Source organism: Cydia splendana, chromosome 9 (assembly GCF_910591565.1).
Source record: "Cydia splendana chromosome 9, ilCydSple1.2, whole genome shotgun sequence".
NCBI lineage: Eukaryota > Metazoa > Arthropoda > Insecta > Lepidoptera > Tortricidae > Cydia > Cydia splendana.
This window is the reverse complement of record NC_085968.1, coordinates 5034578-5059143: the sequence shown is the minus strand read 5'-3', so window position 1 is coordinate 5059143 and position 24566 is coordinate 5034578. Positions and strand designations below refer to the sequence as shown.

The 24566-nt window shown below is 38.5% G+C and overlaps 2 protein-coding genes across 2 annotated transcripts in view; both read right to left on the bottom strand.

Moving 5' to 3' along the window:
- Positions 1 to 20612, bottom strand: part of LOC134793440 (MAP kinase-interacting serine/threonine-protein kinase 1-like) — a 362541-nt gene extending 341929 nt beyond the window's left edge. Inside the window, exon 1 of the mRNA XM_063765014.1 lies at positions 20605 to 20612. The gene's annotated coding sequence lies outside the window, so the exon portion shown is untranslated. The remainder of the gene's footprint in view (positions 1 to 20604) is intronic.
- On the bottom strand, positions 12947 to 23384 carry LOC134793435 (lysosomal proton-coupled steroid conjugate and bile acid symporter SLC46A3-like). The gene is made up of 7 exons (XM_063765007.1): positions 22428 to 23384; positions 21367 to 21526; positions 16036 to 16137; positions 15309 to 15446; positions 14793 to 14876; positions 14000 to 14156; positions 12947 to 13472 (listed from the first exon to the last, which is right to left on the bottom strand). Exons 1-7 carry the CDS (start codon positions 23214 to 23216, stop codon positions 13373 to 13375), a joined length of 1530 nt encoding a protein of 509 aa, XP_063621077.1. The 5' UTR covers positions 23217 to 23384; the 3' UTR covers positions 12947 to 13372.
- Positions 23385 to 24566: the final 1182 nt, after the last annotated feature.

Sequence of the window (24566 nt, the reverse complement as noted above, 5' to 3'; positions counted from 1 at the left end):
GGGCCATGGCCCGGATGGCCCTAGGGTAAATACGCCCCTGTATGTGAGCACCATCGAAATGACGTTCCTTTATAGCTTAGTGGCAAGAAGCATTGTTTGGTATTTTTAATTAGGTAGTTTTCTGGTTTTATCCAACGAACTATAAATAACTATAGAAGTCTAACTAGCACTTAAAAATGACCCTACGCAATTGTGCCTCGAGCGACTTACTTAAGTACTGCGCGCAAAGTGCGCGCCTGTTGACAACATCAAATATTGTTATGCCTCAGAGGTTTGACAGCATTATATTTTAAGGGCCACTTGCCCGCCACCATCCCTAGTGGGATGGGACCCGGGGTTAAGCGGTTAAACAGTTAACCCAATGTCAAAAATTGTACTGGTAACCATATAACTCCAGGTTTAACCGGTTAACACCGAGTTAGAGGAATGGCGCAAGTGGCCCTAAGTGGCCGCTTTTCATTTTGGTCATCTGTTATTTACAGCATCCTTCAGAAACTTCAACTACAGGAACTTGAGACAATACATCGATTTATCAACCGCCGCAGCCAAAATCGACAGCCCCACTTAGATGTATACGAAAACAATGGAATTACCGCTCCTCCCAAAAAGGTTGACCCATTTGTTTCCGAACGGGACACTTTTTTCCTGACAAATTGCCTGAAAGTAATTTTGAACCCAAGACCTGTTATTTATATGTATTACTCTGGCTTTATGTTCTTTCAGCGTCGTGTGCATGGGTCTCATTAGGTTTTAAAGCTATTTTATTTATTAACTATTAGATTTTTCTGAAATTAACAAGGTCTAGTTTACCCTCTCGGTTGGAAGGTCAGATGGCAGTCACTTTCGTAAAAACTAGTGCCTACGCCAATTCTCGGGATTAGTTGTCAAGCGGACCCCGGGCTCCCATAAGCTATGGCAAAATGCCGGGATAACGCGAGGAAGAAAAAGAAAAGATTTTTCTGAGTTTTTTTATTTACTCAGTCATCACACCGCTGTTCCCATGAGCCATCTTAGATTTTAATCTTTGCACGGCATAATGGGTCTTAATGGATTGGGGAAGGGGCCAATTTTACGTGCGATCGCGCAGGCGGTGATAGCTGCCAAATTAACTCGATCCCGGGCGGCGCAGCTACAGTGGACACGAATAGGGAATATTACGCAAAACTCTGCGTAGGGGGCGCCACTACCACAATCCATCACAATCTGAGGGTCTACCGCGAAACAAGAAAATCGAAATTTTGTTATCTAACCTCTCTATCGCTATTGCATATTCGAGCGATAAAGAGGCAGATAACTAAATTTCGATTTTCGCGTTTCCCGGTAGGCCCTTGTTGACAAACCGTTACATATGAAAGCCCGCTGTCCAAACAGCGGCCACAACACCTATATTTTGCAGCACTTTGTATGTCTTACATTTTTTTTGTGTATCGTAATAGACACCTACCTACACATATACACATATATAGTGTATTGGATCGATGGTGTAATTACGAATAAAATGATAGCGAATAGAATCAGGCGTTACTTTGCGCAAATCCATTCTAATTAAAACCAAAATATTACTTTGCTAATCCTCGAAAAGATAAATCAGTGCTAACCCGTTATACTTACTTGCGTATTTTTACATGCAATTTATGTTCCCACCCTCCCACCGCAAATATAAATACGCAAATAAATATAACAAACCACCATCAAAAGTACAATACTCGACACGTGTTTCGCCTCTCTACGAGGCATCCTCAGGAGATGTTGAATGATCGCAAAATAAAACTCCACCGCACCTGGCAACCACTGTAGAACGTTTTTCAATAGTCGCGGTGAACGGATTGTGATGTCGAACGAATCAAATCTAGATGTGGGACTAGCTGTAATTGAACTAGGCTTTTTGGGAAACGAAGCAGCGAGCGAAGAAGTGGTTTGGTGCAGATTGCATCTGCCGAGAAATCTCGGCTTTAAGCTCTAAATGTCGTAGCTTCACTACATCTTCTATCAACGTAGGACGTTTTAAGTAGGCGAGGCGAAATTGGAAATGTATTAGGTACGCTAAAATTCAGTGAAGTGTAAGATTTAAGTAAGAAAGAAATCATTGGTTTGGCGATGTAGCAAATTGTTCAAATCACGAATATCCAGAATGCGATCTATGCAATTCAATTTATAGCCGTGGTGCCCGCGGTAAATGAAATTGCTTATTGCAATTATGTACAATCTTATGACGAGATTTGCTTAGGCCCATTTGTGATATTTTCTATACATCTGTTAAGGTAAGGGGGGTGACTTTGACTTCTTTCCTTTCATTCAAACATTTGTATGGAATCCTCATACTGTTTGTCTTGCGTCTTGCCCTTGTCTTGTCTTACCTTACCTTACCTTACTAGTTTAATTTCCGATAAAGGAAGACACAAAGGAGTTTAAAAATGTTTGATATTAATAAATGCTATACGATTACATAAAGTTCGCTCGATAGAAAATTAAATCGAACAGCCATAAATGGCATGGCCCAATCGCGTTTTAAGGTTTATACATTTTTATTTGATTTGAGAAAAATCTATCGGCTACGAATTTCAGCACTGCCTCCGATTTATACCAGTTATTTAGGATGACTTATAATATATTATGTGTGTAGATAAAACATTGTACCTATGTAACTGTACATAATTAGGCATTTAAACACCCGTCTGATCCTTTTATGAAACTCACTTAGTTCGATTCATAAATCCACACTCGAATTTTAATTCCTTTCATTATCTAACGTCACATAAACTACTAATACGAATCTATTAAAACAAAACAAATACAAAAAAATGGCTCAAATTACTTAATACCAGACAATCAACAAGTTTATGAAGTACGTTATAAATTCACAAATTAAATGGAGGCATCTCGGAGAGCTTATTTGTGTTTTCCTTAAAAAAAGGCGTTTATTGCTCCGGGCGGTTTAATATAGCCTCGCCAGACGGCATTGGCCGTAAAAAGTATAAAAATCACATTATCGCGATGGAGGAAATATTTTATTGCCTATTTACTGTCTTGTTAGATATTTTGACGACGTTGCGGCGTCAATTACTTATTATTTTACAAAATATCGATATTGTTTTGAACTTTATGACTCTTATGACAATTATTCGATTGTGTTTTTTACTTTGGAATTTTGAAGAAAAAAATATTTAATCGAATATTTCCTAAATATGTACCTAAAAATTTAAACACCAATAGAACAGGTATAAAGTTGAGGAAAAAAATCGTGCCCCTGAATTCGACAGCCAAACTAGATGGCGCTAATACGGCGCTAGATGTGTTTTTGTAACTACATATATTGTAAAGTACCTATTGACTTTTGACATCCAGAGTTACCGTATAGGTAATGTATGGACCTGTGAAGCGGCCTATTTCAGCTGTCAAATTCGGGGAACGAATTTTTATTAGACTTTATCAACCACTCTTACTCGTATTTCTACGATAACTTTCGGATATTAACTGCAGCTGCATTACTGTTGCGACATTATGCGGCGGCGTAGATGCCGCCGCTGCGCTGTTTCTGTCAATTTTCTTGATAAAATTAGTGATGGATTGAACGTCGTAATCGTAACAGCAAGGGTAACATTCCATTTTTGACCGCAGCTGCACGACGATACCAAAGAGAATAGATAGTATAGAGGGGTCCTGTCATAGTAAATTTTGTAGTCACAGTAAATTTACTGCCATCTATCGACACACGACTAAAACTATAAATGAAAACGTATAAATTATCAAAAAAGTGTATATATATGGATAAATGATTTTATTTTTATATCATTTTGACCCATGTTCATTCACTGATATCTATGTGCTAAAATTGTTAAACATGAAACGGTGTCGTCACGCCATCTAGCCGAGCATAGGCCAAAGGTGTGTGCGCCGTCTATCCGAGAATGACTTTTTCTTGATTTCCGAGGCACGTTTTTTCCTTAGACTTTATTCATCTTATACGAATTAATATATGTCTTTGGTAAAATGAATGGTAGTGCTGCTGTCGTTGGAAATGGACTGTCACCTTAATGTGGCGGCGAACGTCCCTCATTGTATCAAGAAAATTGACAGATATTATGTCAGCGGCGCTGATGCCGTACAAGTAATTTCACAACAGCCAGTTCAACAGGTCGGTTTCATTCGAAAAACACTGATAGGTATTAAAAAATGTAATTAACTTATTGCGAAAATGAAACACTGATATGAAATGTAATATAATTAACTTACTGCTAAAATGCCTTTGCAATATTGTTTTGCCCTCAAGCGAAGTTATGACCTCATATCATATAATTTTATCGCGCTTTTAGTAAACACTTTCAATTTCCAAACGCTTTCATGGGGGTAGCTAATGCATTCTTATTTACTTAATAGTTAATACCATACCTACTTAGTTCGTAAAAGTTGCAGTTAAAGTATTACCTACAGTATTTTAACTTGATTAATATAAATTTGACCAGGACAGCTTCCTGAACAACTGGCCGGAGGAAACACCAAATCGGGAGTCGTGGAAATCAAGGGGATAGGCCGTTGTCCAGCAGTGGGACACTCAGATAGCCTAGAGATTTTTTTTTGAGGCATCCCAATTATTGACGTCCGCTAGCTGGCACGGTTGCATGGAGTGGGTGAGCGGGTTAACGAAAAGTAGTATGAGCAACGCTAACTGGCGCGGACACGTGCGATGCACCTGCGGTACGTGCGCCCGCTGCGTGCATCGGCGCCAGCTAGCGGACGTCCTAATGGGGTTCCCTTCTTGTTTAACGTGATGTTAACGTTTAAATTGTGACGTACAGAGGCGAACAGCCACGAGGAAACTATGTTATTTTTTTTGTTTTTGCCATTTTGTAATAATTAAGGAAACGGCGCCATGTAGGCCTGGGTGACGCTGCACGCTTCATCAGCTACTACAGCCATTTTATTGACAGATTGCCTATTAATTTATTAGGAATCTTTATGATACAGCCCGCAGACCACGTCTGGTCCGCGAGCCTTTATACCTAATTCGGTCCTATAAAAAGAAAGCGAAAGAGTCAAAATTCGGGTACGCGACAACGACAGCGCAAATTATCTTAGAAGAAAAGTGGCTCTAGGGTCAAAAAGTTTAGATAACTCGGTGTTAATCATCATCATTCAGCCTATATACGTCCCACTGCTGGGCACAGGCCTCCTCTCACTCGCAAGAGGGCTTGGGCTATAGTCCCCACGCTGGCCCAACTCGGTGTTAAATTAAACTATAATCAACAGTAATATTATAAATGCGAACCGTTGAAGATATTTTGGATCCCGGAAATCATCCCTTAAGGGAGTGAAAAGGGAGTGGAATTTATTATGGGTATGGTTTATGGATATAGGTATGTACATACTAATTCTACGCAGAAGAAGTCGCGGACAGAAGCCAGTATGTTATAGAGTTCAACATAATAATATGGCAAATACATATATAACCACTGTATATATATTATATGTAAATAAATGATTAAAAAAAAAATATGGCAAATACGTTGTTGCTAATCGAGGGAAAATTTAAATAGGATAATTTAAGATATTCGAAAAGGAGTTAAAATACTTAGGTGCCTTATGGTAACCGTGTTTCACCCGTTAACCACTTGCAGCTAATGCGCTCGCTGCTGTAATGCGAGCCGGAATGTTTTACTAAGTGGCTATTTTCGCTAGGTTTTAGACGCAAAGTGTGTACTACGTGCTGGGATTGGATTTTCCAGTTACTTTAAAGGCTGACTCACGCTAGACCGGGCCGGGGCCGGCCCGGAGCTTCCGGCGCTTCGTTTTCTATGGAATGCACCACGTGATCAGCGATCAGACACAGAAAATGGCATGTCGGATGCCTCGGCCCGGGCCCGGCCCGGTCTAAAAACAACGCAATTGTGTTTGGATTTGTTAGAATTGTCTTTTCATGGAAGTTAAGTATTTTGGATTCTTTAGCATCTCTGTAAATATAGATATAAACGAAATAACAAAACCCAGACCGTCAACGCCAACAAAAAAAATAAATTGAAATATAACCCGTCAGCACTTTTTAAAAACTAAAATGTGTGGTTGGTTGTTGGTGATTTCTATTACTCTTTGACCTTTGGGCAGTCAACGTCGTCACGACGTTCAGTTTTATGGCGTAGTTACATATTATTTCGATAGCAGACCCTGAAAGACCATACCAAATTCACACAACGACGTGGAGTCAAGTTACTCCAACAAGTGAATCCAGAATCCAAGTTCCCGCGCCGCCATGTAATCTAAGTTGCTCCCAGTTTGGCCGCTACAATGTATTTTGTGTCAAAAAGTTTATTTGGCTTCGCGCCAAGGGCTACGGTCCGTATTGTCCGTTGATATGAGGTTTGGGTGTTGGTGTTGCTGATGGGTTAGGTTAACTCGTATTTTTTTAATGTGTCGGGTATACTTAGGTCTCTTCGTTTGGAGAACGGCGGCGGAATTACATCAGTATGTAGGTACGTATGAACATTATGGACAAACAGTAGGTACATCACAACTGGTTACATAACAGGTTTGCCGATGTTTAATTTTGTCAAGTATTCGTTTTTGCTAACCTGACCACTGACCACGGTTTCCATGTTTTTAAGAAATCAAACATGACAGCATATAATAGTGCACGGTTGTTAGTTTGTGTACCTATTGCAACTTAACTGCCCAGAATTCATTTAAACAAATGGAAATAATGATTCGAGCCTTACTTACACCCCACAGAGGCTGTATAAGTTATGTTTATCCACTTATTTATTAATTTTATTATACGAAATAAAAAATTACAAATTACACATAGGTATACTTACGTCCGGTCAGTACTAAATAAATTGCTCATAGCTCCTATTTACTTACGTTGCTGGAGCGCCTACCCCGCGAGGGTCAGAGGGCCTACCGCGATCCACGTTCGACGTGTTGCCTTCCTGTCACACTTACGTACGAATTTACATGTGCGACAGAGAGGCAACACGTCGACAGTGGTTCGCGGTAGGCCCTCAGGGGTAAACGGTCATAATTCCCAGCCTTAAGTTAGAAAACGTTCCCAAGTTTACCCACAAACCATTCATCAGTTTCATTAACTGCCAGCAGTATACTTACTAGTAAACCGGCCGTTATTTTTATAAGGCCTACAACTGCCTATGTTCTGGGAATATAACGCTTTCAAACGAGTCGATATTTCAGACAAAACCAGTGTCAATGAGACCGTGAGCTCATTCTTGATTCATTTCTGGGCCAGAAATGTCACTGTTGACAGCTTTATCATACTTCCGAAGAATTACCTCCAATACAACATTTACCATTTCTTAGTTTTGGTTCTAGAACATTATTTCAATCAAACGGCCTTAAAGAAAAACGCATTTAAACGATTTGCAAGACCGAAGTGATCCCATAAGAGCTCCGCGAATAGTTTTGTGCGGAGCTCTAAAAATTGTCGAAAATATGTATTTTTACAAGGGTTCGAATCTAACCTAACTTAATAGGTGTTGCTCTACCAAGGATAGTATTCGTTAATACATTATTCAATTGTCGAATCTTACTATACCTACGTGGTTCAGACCTCTACTTGATACCGATTTTCAGAAGCTTTGAAAAATGTACGGTTTTAGAAAAAATCCTTTCAGGCAAAAAAATCTTTGGAAAATTGAACATCAGAGAATATATTACATATATTTCGAAACATGGACAGGTTATGGACACATGTTGATGGATGTTTAAATACCCTTTTAATTTAATTACGTATTACTCCTGTTTAATCTATCTATCTATATCTATCTATACATATAATAAAGCTGAAGAGGGTCGAAAGTCTGTACATGGAAGATATTCGAAAAAAAATTGGCTGGGGATACTTAGAATCGATAACAGAACACGTTCCAACAGTTTTTAGAATTTTTGTCTGTTTGTCTGTTTATTTGAACGCGCATCACGTGAAAACGGCTGAACGGATTTTGATGAAAACTTTACTAATCTGTCGAGAAAATCCCCGGCCAGGTTATAGGCTATAAAAATTCAACCCCTAAAAGGGGGGGTAGCCACAACACTCGATTGACTTAAGTTTGCCCCTGAATCTTATGGCGCTACTTAGGAAGGAGGGGCAAACTTTTTCGCGCCTGGTTGGGACTAAAATTAAACATGTACAACTGTCTATCAAATTGCGTTTTTTATATCGAAAAATTTTCGCGCTCGTTTCGCTCGCGTTTTCAATAACATTCTGAGATATGATAAAGGTGATTTTCGGGTGGCAACTGCAGCAGCATTACTCTGTTGCAACGTTACTGCTGCAGAACTGTCAATTTTCGTGATAAAATGATGTGACTGATTTCCATACTCAGCTTTAATGCGGCAATGAACGTCACTCAATTTACCAAAAAAAATCAATATAATCTTGATGACCCTAGGGAGAGGGGGCACCATGGTCTAGAAATGCTTAGGGCATCAAATATCTTAATCCGGCACTGGTCGTTTGCGGAGTCAAACGATTTGGGACTCGCATTTTATACGCATTACCATGCCTTCCCAAAAAAAATCGAATCATTCGCGAAAGTCTCGCAACGCATTGAGGTTACAAGGGGCACGTGGTCTTCCTCAGGAGTCTAAAGAAGACCACGGTGAGTGGCGCTCTAGCCAGGCAGGCCGCTTCGCTTTCGCTCGCGCGCGTATACCTTACTGTATCGTCCGATATACACGTAGTAGGTGTCTGTCGTTTAAATCACGTGTAAAATTTGAATAACGGCGAAAAAAACTATTGATTTTGGAGTGTAGTTTTATTTAGTGGTACCTAATTGTAAAATATTTTATCTGGACTACAGTCCTCTAGCATATCCATCTGTCAACTTTACTTCAAGTCCCGCCTCCAGGGGAGAGGGAGAGAAACAGAACAGACCGAATTCCACGCGGGCGGAGCCGCGGGCACAGCTAGTTATCAATAAACCTTAATTAAATGGTCCCGAGCGATTTTCTCGGGACGATTTGGCGAAGTTGAAATGCCAGTTTATTATTTCAACCATTAACCGTAGGTATTTTGTGAGGAGAATATAATTTATTTATATGTCATACTGACCAACATTTACTATGGGACTAACCCTGACATCACAAAAAAATGGCTGTTTCATACATTTTTGGCTGATCAGATGTCTATAGGAGAATGGGGTTTTTCGACCCCCTACCGCAGTGAACGTGTTAAACCAAGGCAGTCTGTGGTTAAAGTCGCTATTCTTAAGCGTTTGACTCGTTCGGTAAATTCGGAATAACCGCCTAATAGGGCAGTAAACAGGCTGTAAACGTATCCGAGTGCACGTTAGTGCGAATCGTAAACTGCCGGTAATTAATCCCCTAGTTAGCGACGTTTACGGTTTTTTGCCCGCAATGAAACTAGATAAAACCGTCAGTTTAGCTTGTGCAGAGCAAAACGATCAGTTTCCGAATAAATAAATACGCTAGTTTTTAAGTAAATACAATGAGGATAATCCTGCACAGACTTTAACAGTGATAAAATGTGAAAGCACCAGTATAAATGTTTAATTCCTATAATTTCTTCCCATGAAATTAAAATATTACGTTTATAAAGGCAGTTCCTTCAATTTTTCACTTGAAAATGCCTGTAAAGTCAGTTTAGATGGACTCTATTAAACTTAAATATGAATATAAAAATATCTCTATAACAAAAAGGAAGACGGATTTTCAATAGGATTTTTGTAAGATGTATTTATTTTCTTTTGTGGCATAACAGTCAATACATTTATAAATGGAATGAAAGAACAGTTTACTGTGATTAAAGTGTGTAAAACATGATCGTGGTTTACAAAATATCGCGGTAAGTTTTGAAATAATATTTCGTACAATACATGTCGAGAAACCAGAATAAGAACCAGGATTCGAACCTACGACTTTCCACTCGCAGAGGATTACAAAACGTAAATAAGTCACAAAAAGCTTAAGAACTTCTGGCTCAGGCTTGTACAGTGTGTGATGCCACAAACCAAAGAATAAGCACGTCACGTAAGTAAGATACTTGTGAGTTATTCGGATACGCGATTTAACATCGATATAAATATAAATGTTCTTGTTAAATTATTTTCTTGCTATTATGAAATGCTGGTTAAAGCTATGTAATTGTGAATAGCGTTTTGACAGTTGCACTCCCCCCCCCACCTCCAGTTGTCCCCCCTCAACAAAATATATAAGTAAGTAAATCTCGTTTCTATGCCGTTCGGCTGTACAGTTCTGCAGTTCAAAAACTTGGGGCATTAATTCCGAGTCGACAAAACACGGAATCCCTAATGGCACAACTCGCTCGTTATTTAGATTTAGGCAAATCAGGGCGTTACTCTCACTTGCACGCGTGCCGTTTGTCTTACAGTTTTTGGAAGAGTTACTCATTTGGGTTCGGGATGTCTGTAGGCCAGTGGAAGCTAGCAAGTTTTGAATGTCTCATTTACTTCTCCTCCTTCTTCCTCAGCGAGTATGCGCCCACTGTTGGGCAAACGCCTTTCCTTCCTCCTCCAAGCAGCCCGATTTATACGTACAGAAAGGACACTGCCTACAAAACCGAAGTTTGACAGAGATTCAGGGTCGAATCATGATATCCCTTTCTAACTTATGGCACTATCCCTTTCGGCTATTTAGGGCTGTCAAACTTCAAGTAATTATCTTATCTGTGGTCGTGCACGCAAAGGGACGTCAAGTTGTGTCAAACCTAATAATTGTTCGGAGCAATGCTGAGCCGAACGGAGCCGAGTTTGCCCGAAGTCAGGAGTGTCTCCCTACTGGAATAGCTTTTGTTGTAGCAAGGGTACAGAGTAACAAGCAATTTACTCCGTACGCGATTGTCTTAGAGTTAATTAACGCACATTCCTCATCCGGCCATCTCCGCCATATTTGTCGCTAATCTGTTTTAAATTACAGCCCTCTTATTACTCTTACCGAGTGTTAGGAAGTCAAGGATTTTAATGATAATTTATTGGCTACAATAATGTGCTGTGTTATGCAGCTACTAATATGTATTTATTATTTATTTAGTCGTATGGCATACTTATTACAATTCATGGTCGCTTTACAAATGAATATCTAAATTCTTCACCCAATGGGCTGCGTTTTCGCTTAGCTTAAGTAAGTCCAGAGGATCTCCTGTGTACTTCCTTTTTGGGCACTAATATACCTACATATATAATCAGGGATCGTACATGTTCCAGCATTTTTGGTGCACGAAGTGTTGTTAACGGAAATGGTATAAATAATTTCAACCCTAATGATTAATTAGCGTTAATTACGTTAATATTAACCTTAATTTACCATTTCAGTTGAAATTATCTATACCAATTCCGTTTACACCACTCTGCTGCACCAAAAACGCTGGAAAATGTACGATCACTGTATATAATATATAATATTATAAATTTAAAAAACCCGCCAAGGGTTTTCCTCCTATAGAAAATTTGAATTTCGCGCCTTTTTCTGCTGACAAAGTGGTTTTGCCCATTTCTTTTTTAAAATCTATAAAAAAAGGTTATTAACTGCGACGATTTACGAGTTTATCAGAATGCCGGGAATGCGCAATCCAGCTATAATGTTAATTATATTCAGTGTCTGGATGTCATGCGATTACCTGTATGCCAGTTACTTGATTCGATTAAGGACTAAATGTCATGGATATTATTAGGTTTAGTATGCACTAAGTGTCATAGGAAATATAATTACCTCAAGTTGTTATTACGCTCCGTTGCCTTATTCATTTACGGGTTGTCTATTTATTTATTCATCCGTTGGTTTGTATACATGTGGTTAGAAACTTATGTAGGTAACTATAGTCTGACAATAAAAGAATAGAAATTAAAAAGTGGCAGTACTGTAGTATCGTCCCGTTTTTTTTATACCGGGTGTGGCCTGTAATATGAGCAAAAAATTAAACTGTAGGCGGTACTCCTCATACTGACCAACATTTGTTCAGCGACTTTTAAAAATAACTTGTGGTTTGATTTTTAAGACATTTTAAAGTTTATTCTAAAGGCGGGATTCCACCGGTGTGCGGCACTGTGCGGCACAAGCATATTCAGTACAAAAATGCTTGTGCCGCACAGTGCTGCACACTGGTGGAATCCCGCCTTTTAGACGCAATGTATGTTATGTTTAAGGCGTGACAAGCAACGTCAATCACAATGATATGGTGTGGCAATGGCGTCCATTGAAGATAATATTTATTTTGTATGAAAAATAGGGAGTTTAAATACTTCATAATTTTTAAAAGTTGTTGAACAAAAGTGTCACCGTTTGAGGAGTACAATCTATGTTTTAATTACTTGCTCGTGTTACAGGCCACACCCGTTATAGATTGATTTGAAAGGGACGACACTACAGTATTGCCACTTTTTAATTTCTACTCTTTTTTGTCTGATTATACTCGTACAGAGGAAGCCAATTTGAACGTACATTTTGACATCAAAGTGATTCAAGCGAAATACATTCGCGCATGTATTTCTCTTGAACTTGTCCCGTACATGTGTTGGCGCGACCGAAACACGCGGGCAAATGAAAACAAAATGACATCATTTAGATAATATTTCAAAATTATTTAAGTCAAAATGTAAGTTTGAATTGGCCTCAAGGTTAATTGATGTAAAGTAGGTAAAGTAGCGTTATTTGGACCCTACAAAAGGATCGCAAAATGCACTTTAACATCTGGACAATACAGTCGCAATGATGAGCACCATGGCCACTCCGACATGTGATGGCTGGATGACTTTACCAACCGCAATCAATGTATGCTTTAAACTAATCGAGGGTTTCCAGATAAAACCTTCAGCAATAAAGCTAAAATTGCAATGGAGGCAAATTTGACTAACTTCAATTTCAATTCGTAACATTGCATAGCGTTCATGAATATCAACTTTGTCAAAAATTCATCGCGATGATTCAACGCGATGTTCTTGATGAAAAAATAAAACAAAGTAAGTATTAAAATATCAAATTATTTATCTTACAAAAATGTCGGCATATAAAATAGGCAGTAATTTTGGTAACTTGATTCTTAAAGTCACAGTTATATTCTATAAAAAAATGACCCGATAGTCCGAGCTCGTAGCCAAGTTTTGTAAATATTAATTAGTGAGTTTCACGTATCGACCTGTCTCCGATACAAATACGAAGTTTATGAAACATTAATTGGAAAACGTTGGTTATAGTAGATCAAATAGCAAGACCGGCGAGATGTATTACTGAGAGTACTGAGACAATTTTTGAACCAAGAAACTATCAGAGAATATAAAGCCAAGCATTTCAAACATTAATTTGGAATAAAATGTATTCGACTTCTCCCAATTATGGGAATAATAACATGGATATGAACGGGGATATTTCCGGAGGAATCCTACGTCAGAGTTTAGGCGGGAACTATAGCAACGTCACCAGGTGCAGGCGGAGTCATGGGGCAATCTGATCTTTTGTTCTTCAAGTCTTTTTTGTGCCGATTGTAGAACCATCTGAAATTAAAAAGCAAATTATCGACATTGCCGTTTGTTGCCGTTACAAATTCAGAAGTCCAGTATTTACTTCTTATTACATTTTATTAATAATGGTTTTAGATTGCGAGGAGGTACCATGTTATCATGATCACGGCCAGGCCACGACCATAACATCCTCTCTTGTTATGGTCGTGACCTGGCAGTACAATAATTTGTTAGGAATTATCGAGCTGATCTAATGATCCCCACAAAAGACGATCACAAATGATCAAAAAAATTATTTTCATGAATCTATTAATTTGGGAGCGTAAAGTTATATCACTATAGCTTAATTATTGTCATATAATTGTATTACTATAGCTTTACATATTTAATTTTACAGCGCATTGGCGCTAGCTGTAATGCTGAGAATTATCCCTGAATAAATGTCAATTTACCCAATGACCTAAAATTATAACTTAGCTGAATGGTTAAATTGTTTTACTTAAATGCCCGTTGCTTCATTACTTTTAAATTAAATTTTGGCACACCGGCGAACGTCTCACCCGAATATTCCCAACGCAGGAATCGTGGCTGCAACACTGAGTAGCATGAAGGCGCCCGGCAGCGCGTGCAGCGTGAGGATGTATACTCGGGTATACAGCGGCGCGAAGATAAGAGGCATCAGCGTCTCGGCCACACCAAAGAGTGAGAACACCTTGCCTGTAACACAAGAGCCACGGTTAGATTAAAGGATGACACACTTCTTTTTCTATGAACGGTGATCGGTAATCACGTGATGTTTTCTACAGAATACGAAGTGTCGGAATCCGAGGTCGTACCCGGACCCGGACCGTTCTCCGTGAGGGTAACATTCCATTTCTGACCGCAACTGCACTACTAGTACTTACGAACGCGTCGGTGTTATTGTCAATTTCCATAGTAAAATGAATGGTAGTGCTGCTGTCGTTGGAAATGGACTGTCACCTTGAGTCATCCAAAACTGGAAAAAACTCCAAGCATAGCTCCCTCTTTTGCTCTTTGAACAAGGCATCTCTGTCACAATGAGGAACAACTCCTGTAACTGTAGGTACTCCTTCTCCAAATGTAGTGTATGCGTATGGCTTGAAAACAGACCAAGACCTTGTTCAAGAGTTGTGCTTGGATTGGAGTTTACTGCTACTTTTCGGTTAGAAATTGGCTCTTCTTCCAAATCTTCCCGCCAAACCTCTCCAAAACTGCCAACCAAACCTTTTTTATGAGCAAAGTGCTAGTAACAATAATCACTTAATAAGTTAAACACATTACGCCTTTGCGTCGCGTAGTCAGTTAGAAGGGGATTTTCAGATGTAAACTTGCCTAATTCTTTATACGAAACCAGCTTGGAGGCTATGGACTTCAAAGCAATGGCTGATGTTCCATTCAAGATCTCAACGAGGGGACCTGGAAACATACATGATCTTTAGAACTAAAAAATACATTTTCTTGAGCTGGGCGTTAAACGTGATAGTATAGTATTTTAAGTATAGTAGCAGTAGTATAGTAGGTATAGTATAATTGAACGTCGAATGTCGAACGACTTAGGAACGTACGCTGAATAATGATGATGAGATACACAGTGGAATTTGGTAAACGTTGGTTTGCGAGCTAAATATTCTGTGATAGATAATTTAAGTTTGGAAAAATAAATTAGGCGTAACATTCTCTGAAATAATAACCTACATAGATAATACACTTTGTAATCATTCCTAGCGAACGCCATGAGCAGGGCTCCGAGGATCTTGCTGGAGGTGGATACGATACCCAGCATGGCGTCGTCGGCGTGAAGCCTCCGGCTGAACACGATGATGGAGAACAGCGTTCCTGAACACTTACATAGATACACTTCATAATCGTTCCTAGCGAACGCCATGACCAGGGCTCCGAGGATCTTGCTGGAGGTGGATATGATCCCCAGCATGGCGTCGTCGGCGTGAAGCCTCCGGCTGAACACGCTGATGGAGAACAGCGTTCCTGAAAACAGCCATCTTTAGTTTTACGTACCTACCTACATAGGTACCGAAGCTCCATCAAAGTCAACTCGATGATACCTACCAAATTATTGTACTATCGTCTGTGCAAATACAGACAGGATGGTATGGTCGTGGGCGGTGGGGGGTTCCCTCTATTTGGCATACCTTAGTCCGAAACGCTTTTCGCATAACAGACTTGGTATAATCGGTTTTCGACGAATGTTAAAGTAGCAGAAACCTAATTTGGTATCATTTACTAATAATCAATTAATACTTTGACAGAAAATATGTCTACATACTGTTGTCGAGGCTGATTGCCTTTACAAATAAACCTGATTAGCGTAATTGTAGTTAGGGCTCTCGGTTGGTAGTGCTCCTACCTATATATGAAACCGATGGTCCTAGGCCTTGGCGATGGACGAATCCCGGTAAAGGCATTTATTTGTGTGATGAAAACAGATATTTTATAAAAATAAGTGTTCCGTGGTCAAAGTTTTGCACGGAACACTAAAAATGGAAAATGATGATGCGTCAATGGGTATTTTTATATGAGCTTTATATAGTTTTGGAGAAAAATACTTCTCTCTTACCCGCAGAATGAGCGACGAAGTTATAGGTAGAATAGATGCTGAATCTGACTTCATCCCAGTTGAAACGGTAGCGCATAAATATGTACATCACACTAAGCTCTCCTGAAAAAGGCGGAACAATTATAAATACAGTTATCATCAGTATAGTAACTACAACGCATTTAGGTATTCGCTACGTGCATAACTATGGCGCCACCCTAGTGGATATGGGAGCTGTTACTAATCTGACAGTTAGGTAATAGCTGTCAAATAATATGAAAATATCATGCCATAAAAGTTTACATTTCGTCGGGTGACAAGCAAAACTCACTAAGTACAATCAAAAAATTTAAGTAACAATGCACTTTATTACACTTGTAACACGGTTTATTGTCCAATAATTTCAATGATGTTATTTAGTGACTTTTGCTTGTCACCCGACGATTTGGCTCACGCACTTTGCAACCCATATTGAAAAAATACAATACTTTTGTTGGCACTGGGTGACGATAAATATACTCCTTGGTCCTAGTTAGGTACTTAATAATGTACACACGAAGTTATAAGTTGCTCATTAAATTTATAAACGTAAGGAAATACTCGGATTGAATTCGAAATTACCAATTATTACAAACTAATGACATAAACCAGTTACAGATCTCAAGGATATAATATAATACATATGTACGAGTATATGCTGGTTCGCCAAGAACATACTCGGTACATTGGTGCAAGCAATGTTCACTGTCTATATGGATGTGAATTTTGATGAATCAAAATTGACGTGTGCGCAGCATCCGGCCTTAATTACGTGTTTGTGTCAGGACTTGTCCATTATTGAATATAATCCTGATACTATTAAACGAGCGATACGTTTTGTTTGTAAAGTTCAGCTTGACATATTAATACACCAGTAGGTATTCCTGGTTTCTAGGAACTATATTTAGTACACATTAACATCACATAGTAAGCAAAGTTGCATGCATGATTTTTTGGAAGATGTGAATCGATTCTACTTCCCGTGAGATTCAAATGTGTCTTTAAGCCGACCACTGACTAACAGTCCGCCGGACGATATCGGCCGGTCAGTTGTTCGGAACTGTAAATTTTTTGTTCTAACTGACAGGCCGATATCGTCCGGCGGCCTGTTAGTCAGTGGTCGGCTTAAGAAACAGATTTCTTAAGCCGACCACTATTTATTTAGCAGACTATCTATTGCGCGAAATGCGCCGCGCGCACCGCACCAGGCGTGGCTCACTCCGCGATTTCGTCGCTTTGCTACAGGTAGCTAAAAGTACATCCGTTCCACACCAATTTTGGGGAAAGCCATAAGCCGCGCGTGGCGCTGTCGCCACCTAGCGGCCATATCTGTGCTGATCGTAACAGACGCGTTTTGTTAGAGAGTGAGTCTTCTGTACCTAGTACTATTATTTATTCTGTGACCGCACCGAATAACACCCCATCAAGGCCTATTGACTTCCTTGAAACGATGTGACCCTTCAAAATTGTATATGTGTTGTCCGTTCCCAGACGAGATTGCCAGTAATTAACATAAAAATATTTTACTACAGCAACATTGCTAGAACTGGCTTTGTATATACGATTTCTAGGAACAAATGAAATTATTTTATCAAATATATTTTGATTTGTATTTTATGAAGTAGTCATATGTAAATTATTATTTATATTTTGATATATGTAAATTGTTATCTATTATATTTCAGTTTGTCTTTGTCTATGTTCATAAAATCTACGAAGGGTAGACGTGCCTCTACCCTCCTTAATAAAATTAAAAAAAAAAACTTTGTCAATAGGCCTCTTTGATAGGCCTTGATTTGGGTCTGGCCGGTAAGAACATAGGTCATTACAAAAGTCTGTAATGTCAATGCTGTCAGTAAAGTAATTTAACGCAAAAATATCATATCAGTTTTCATATAAAACGATTTATTCACTTGAAATATATTTATTTAGGTTCCTATTAATTTTTAAAATAAAAACTATTCATATGTACGAGCAACATATCTAAATGCGTCTTCGCACAGACAGGCTTAGTTAAAATTAAACCGTTGTCTCTCTTCCTTCCTTGCTGTATCCGGCAATGGCGACTTTATCAACAATTCTTATCCGGATTATGAAAAGCCCTAATGTGTGTGGAAACCGTTGTAGTAAACCAGAAACAGCGATAATTTCAAGGTAAGAAATATATTAATATTTAAATAAAAATGAGCGTACTAAATTACCAAATTCAAATATAATAATTTAATCTTACTATCCCCGTAAACCCGCGGACGTTATATCGCGTCCGAAATTATAATCAAAATTCATCATAGATGTAAAACTTCACATTGTTTGAGCTGGTAAATTTAGACCCTAGGAATTAGCGACGTTAGTAATTAGGAAGTTAGATTATATTGTTTAATTTGTGACTATTTTGTTTTAGAAATTGAATCAATCAAATTGATGGCTTGAGCGTGAGATAATAATATATTATAATCATGGGCCGTCATATGATTTCTTGGAAAAAGCTCAAAGGGCACGTATCTGCCGCATATCCAGACTAGTTTCCCGGTGATCAAGAACGCCGCGCGGAGCTGTGAAGCAGAAAATGTCCGATAACCGGATAGATGTAATAACAACTTGTAACCATTTGCCATATCAATGTATGTATTCATATGTAATACTCCTAACATATATACAGTAATGCTAATAGGAATGAAAATATTTATATCTTAATACGTAACTTTTTGTTACCTTTTATATTTGACGAATTTCTAAATATAGTACCTAATCATTATCTTTTAACGTATTTTTTTTATTTATTTGTGATATGCTAATTTAAGAGCCCAACAACGTGCACACTAGCGCCACTGCTAAATAATCGTGATTATTTAAATTTAAAAAAGGGGCCGCTACGGACTGTATTGTGTATTTAAGTACCTTTTGAATACATCAAACTAGTATTTAAGTTGCTGGATTTGTCGATCTATGTGCTCAAAACAAAAACGGCCGTTTTAACTTTGGACGGGTAGATTGACGAATCCAGTAACATAAAAACTAGTTTAATGTATTCAGTAGTGGCGCTAGTGTGCATGTTGATGGGCTCTTAAAAACCTGACCCCAACAAAAAAGAAAAAAATACAAAAAGAAATTCCCTCTCCGGGATTCGAACCCAGGACCATTAGCTTCCTGAACTGGATTACTGCCAATACCCGCTAGGCTAAACGAGTTGTCAATTCTAATTACAATGGTATCCTACCAGAGCGCTAGTAGTATAAACGAACTTTTGAAAGGGACATTTTTTTGTATGGAGTTATCGTTCTTCTCCTAGTGAGTATTATATTCTTTGCACCCCATACAGAAAGCGCGCGCCCTGTGACGTAGCAAGCTCACGGCTGTATTGTATATGGTTAACATACATTTTTCTTCTTCTTATAAGATGAGGAAACTAATAAAGGTGATAAATATTTTTTAATTTTACATTTTTAAACTCGACCATCTTTACAAAAATGTCACATAAATTGCGGGTTTCATTTTTTGGATTAACTCTGTGTTGTTAAACGTGTTTAATGAAGAATCATTTTAATAGTTATTTGTACAACAAGAGATCAAAGTTTGATATTTCTTCGAGTGCTTATTTTGAGTCCCGTGCAAGCGAAAGATTCTATAATAGATTCACGAGCGCAGCGAGTGAATCTAATTTAGAATCTTGAGCGTAGTAAGGGATTCAAAAGCGCACGAGATGTAAATAACTTTAATCTCGTGTAGTACACAAAATTTTTCACCCTAAGCAGTGAGAACATACCTAGAGGGACAGAGATAATAGAACCCAGGAAGTATATCGAACTTGTATTAGACCCCGCATGTTGAAATGACATTTGACTATAAAGGTCAATTGAATGACATTTTGTCTCACTCAGTGAGCAAAATGCGATTTTGCTCACTCATTTTGGCTCACTCAGTGAGCAAAATGCGATTTTGCTCACTAAGTGAGACAAAATGACTTAGTGAGCAAAATCGCATTTTGCTCACTGTTTTTAAGAAGCAAAGTACCCTTGTCCGAGCTGCTGAGGTGAAAATTGTGTTTCAACGTAGCCCATTATGTTAGCACATAATTAGAGGTAGTATTCTAGTGAATGTGGTATCGCTAGGCTAGGTAGATAGATATAGTGTTACCATCGGTCATCGGTAAACATACAAATACTAAGATATTATTGAGGAAAACTGTGAGAAAATTACGCAATGTTTGCTTTCTATTATCTAAGTGCTAAGGTACTTAATTGTTGACGTACGATATAACGAGCGTTTATGAGACATGCGTGGTTATCATACCTACTAAAGGTTCCATCCGCGTTTTCCGGGCGGGGCGTGAGCGTTTTATATATGTAAAAGCTGCGCTACCCGCTCACGCCCCGCCCGGTAAACGCGCCTGTGTGATGAAGCCTTAGGCGGATCCGCGCGCCGCTTCGGTGTGTAAGCGAGAGAGCGGTATGCACGTATAATAGCGATGTTCCGCTCGCACATCAGAGCGGTGTGCGAATTCGCGTCCAATGTAAAGATCAATCCGAAAAGTTAAGAATGTCGGGTAGTTACGTCGAAATATGGACTCTAATATGTTGAGATTACGGGTGATTTTCGGAATTAGCCGACGTTTTGAAGTAGGTAGTTGGAATTAATATATTTATGCGTTTGGCATCAGCATGTAAATTGAGGTAAGAAACTATTCATGCTTGGATTGCACGAAAGAAACTAAGTATTTCATAGCAAATACTTTAGAACGTCGAAGATAAGCGACCACAATAAAATACATATTTGACAGTCATTAAGTTTAGTGATATGCGACTAAATAATAGTCCGTTCTGATATTAAAGTAATGTAAACAAACAACAAAACACGTGACTCTGTCAATCAGTACGGTCACCACCAGCTAGCAGGCCAATTGGAACGTGCACCTGACATCAAACCGATATTTGAATCATATCCAGTTACCTAGCTGTCATTACCCGTTTTTCACGCGAAGTTGTGAAGTTTAGTTAAGAGAATTTTCCTTATAAGTAACATACCTATTAAGTGGTCAAACATACGAGTCACGTAAGTTATGTTAGGGGCAAACGATATAAGGTAGAAAAAGTCGGTAGAAGATGCAAACTTAATAAGTGTCTTAAGTGTGTGTTAATCTTGGGATTCTTTTTAAAACCGAAATTGTTTCTTAATACTACAAATGAGAATTAAATTTATAAATTATGAGCATTTATTCAATCTTAAGTATAGCTATATATATTATCTTTTTGTTAAATGTTCAGAAATACATTTTGTTTTACCAATGTAATCTATTCCCATCTCACAAAAACTTACCCCACATAGGTCCAAATGTAAGACAGACGACAGTAAGAATGAGACAGATCCGCAGTCTCCTGTTGTTTTCTCCTTTTTTAAACACTATGCCAAGTGTTTCTTTTAGACTGGCGAAATCGAAAAAATCCAGCAACAAGGCGGTGCAACCCGTAGATTGGACCTTGACATAAAATGAAATGGGAGCTGTAGATGATACTGGGGGATATACAATACATGTATTTAGGTCTGCTTTGCCGTCTGCTGCGGGCGACTGCCAGCTGCCAGCGACCGACGACGTCCACTTGAGGAGGAAATTACTAAATTTTACTGCTATATTGTTTAAACATGAAATTACGGCATGGCAAGCATCATTATGTAAATTGTCCCATCATAGGAGGTATGCAGTTTTACAGCTCCTAATAATGGGATTAGGCAAAATACAACTAATTTGTTTTACATCTTCAACATAGTGTATTAGTGTGTACCTTATCTCACGGTAAATGCAATTACTCATAATATAATTTGCGTATGGTAGCAACTGGAGATCAAGGTTTCAAAGGTTATAGAAAAAAAATATAGGTCTCACTTGCTCAGGACATTTGTACTGATAATGTTTCTTCTGTTAGTTAATAATTAGCAATTTATCAGATCTAACCAATATGCTACGTAAATCTTTAATCTAATTACCTAACTAGTACCTATCCTCAAACTTATAAATGCCGTGTCATGTATTTGAAATAAAAATAAAATAAAATAAAATAAAAAATAAAATAACAGTCGTTTAAGGCTTACCTACTAAATATACCTGTTATTTTTCTAACAAATGATTCATAATAATGAAAATGAAAACTGTCGTTTATGACATGTTTATGACGGTTGTTTACTGACAGTGTAAGACTGCGATTGTTATGTTGAGTAGTTAATATTTAAATAAATCATAGGCCTTTTCGTCTATATCAGACGATTTCAGACGAATTTTAAATAAATAGACTTAAACTAAAAGTGGTCTATAACAAGAGCTACCTACAAACTAACTATTTCATGAACCGTCTTAGTGAAGTAGCAGAGCAGTAGGTACTCACCTTTTCCCTGGTCTCAAGCCATGTGTGATCTTGTAAAAAGAAATAAACGTAGAAGAAGTTGACGCACTGCAGGCTCGCCGATATACTGAACACTCCGTAATACCCCAAACGCCTCAATAAGACTCCACTCAAACCCATCCCAATAGGGAAACCAACGGTCATACACAAACTCAAAATGCCCATTCGGAAAGTTCTAGTTTCTTTCGAAGTTATATCACCTAGATAGCTGAAAGTGGCCAGGAACATTGTATACCAGCCACCTGTGAGGGCCGGGAATAGAACTTCCATAGCTACCGTCCATTCTACGCTGACTTCGTAGAAAAAGTACGTGTTTATCATGTTAAGGACGCAGGTCAGGAATTCTCCAATGATAGGCATGAGCATGCAGATCTTCCTTCTACCAGTCTTGTCACTCCACGCCCCGACGAAAAGCATCAGGACCGTCGGGACAGCTGTCTGGATAACGGACTTCCATCCTTGGACAGATGCTATTAACTTCTGTACTTCGTCTTCTTCGTACGTATGGTTCGCTCGCTTTCTTAATCTCAGCGCGGTACACACTTCATCCCCAAAACCCAGGTTCACTCGGCAAGCCTTGTCCAAGTTCAGATTCTGCGTGGCCAATATGGCAAGAACGCTAGGCATAACAAACATAGCTAACACAGGTTCGACAGTAATGTTCGATTTGATGTATTTCAATTTTTCTATCACAGTCATTTGTTCTATTTGTTTGACATCCTTTTTTAAAGGCGATTCTTCGGTCGTGTCATCTTGCGTTTTAGTCTCCATAGTGCTAATCCAATTCGATAGCTTAAAATGATTAAATAATAGATTATTCTTGCACTGTTTGCCGATTTGTCTAACGATAATTCACATCCTAGTATACACACCCGCACCACTCAATAGACAGAGACTGATGTTGAATGTTATGTGGCCGGTCCGTCGCTGTATGCACTATTGTTTGACTCTTAGTAAGCAAACAGTCACAGCTTAAGTATGTCAGTATACTGGTATTTCTAAGCACGACTGTTTATCGGACTTCAACTAAGTAAAGTAGGTACCTATAATTTCAATTTTTTTTCTGTAACAACGGGACTTTTATTGTGTTTAATTTTTCATACGTAAAAAGTAATAACAGAAGGTGAACAAATAAAAAGATAACAATTTACCTAAATTAAAATTTGCTTCTTTGTATCAAATCTGTATCCTGCGCATCTTGTTGGCATACATTTTATCTTAGTTATGTTTAATGCTCCACAGTTTTCTCGACACAGTAATACACCTGTGTGAAACTGTTGTAAATATTTTATAAGTTTATTGTTATTAAAGTTAGTTTGGTAAATAAATTGTTTTAGTACCTATTTTTAACACTATCCGACTTCATAGAATGTTCCTTTCATTTTGTTATCAAAGGATGAAAATGGCGGACGCTCAATAGATAAGAGCATTTGAATCGAAGTCGATTGAGAATAAGCGTATTGGCGAAACCAAAGTTGCGGGTTGAATCCCGTTCTGGTCATACTCTCTCTCTGTGGTCGCTCCTTCATGACTGAGGATCGTGGTCATCGGTGGATGTGGATGCTCCACACCTGGTTTTTATGATCTGCCTCCAACGGTGCCTGTTCATCGCGTCTCTGACGACCAAGCAAAAGTCGGTAGAGGATGGGCGTCTTTTAATTGATTGCTCCATCTAGTTGGAGACCGTCCCCGGCCTCTTTTGCCCTCCTCATCCTCCTCTGGTCATACGTTTCATTATTATTTGGATTTCAATACCTAAGACGAAGTTAAGTATGTGTAAATATTTAAACTGTGCTGCAGTATGTAGCCATATCACAGTAATGCGTTCACAAACATTAGAGCGACTGGGATCGAGAATAAACTTACTCGTATTGAATTCAAGCATGTGATAATGATAATATTGATGGTTAATATTCGATGGCGCCGAGTTATACAATAGGTATGAGTGCAGCTATTGTTAAAAGATTGATAGGTAATTCACATCTAGAGAGGAAAAACATTACTTCATATAATTTTATGTTTTTCTCGACTTACAGTAAGACGTTTGTGATGACGATTTTGATAAATGAGGTGTCAATCGATTCGTTCTGTGACATAAATTTATTTATTATTATTATTTGG

Coding starts and splice junctions, on each gene's coding strand:
- LOC134793435 (XM_063765007.1), bottom strand. CDS start 23,216: ATGGAGACTAAAACGCAAGATGACACGACCGAAGAATCGCCTTTAAAA. Junction 16,138..21,366: donor TACATTTGGACCTATGTGGG/GTAAGTTTTTGT, acceptor CGCCTTTTTCAG/GAGAGCTTAGTGTGATGTAC. Junction 14,877..15,308: donor CGATTATGAAGTGTATCTAT/GTAAGTGTTCAG, acceptor GTATGTTTCCAG/GTCCCCTCGTTGAGATCTTG.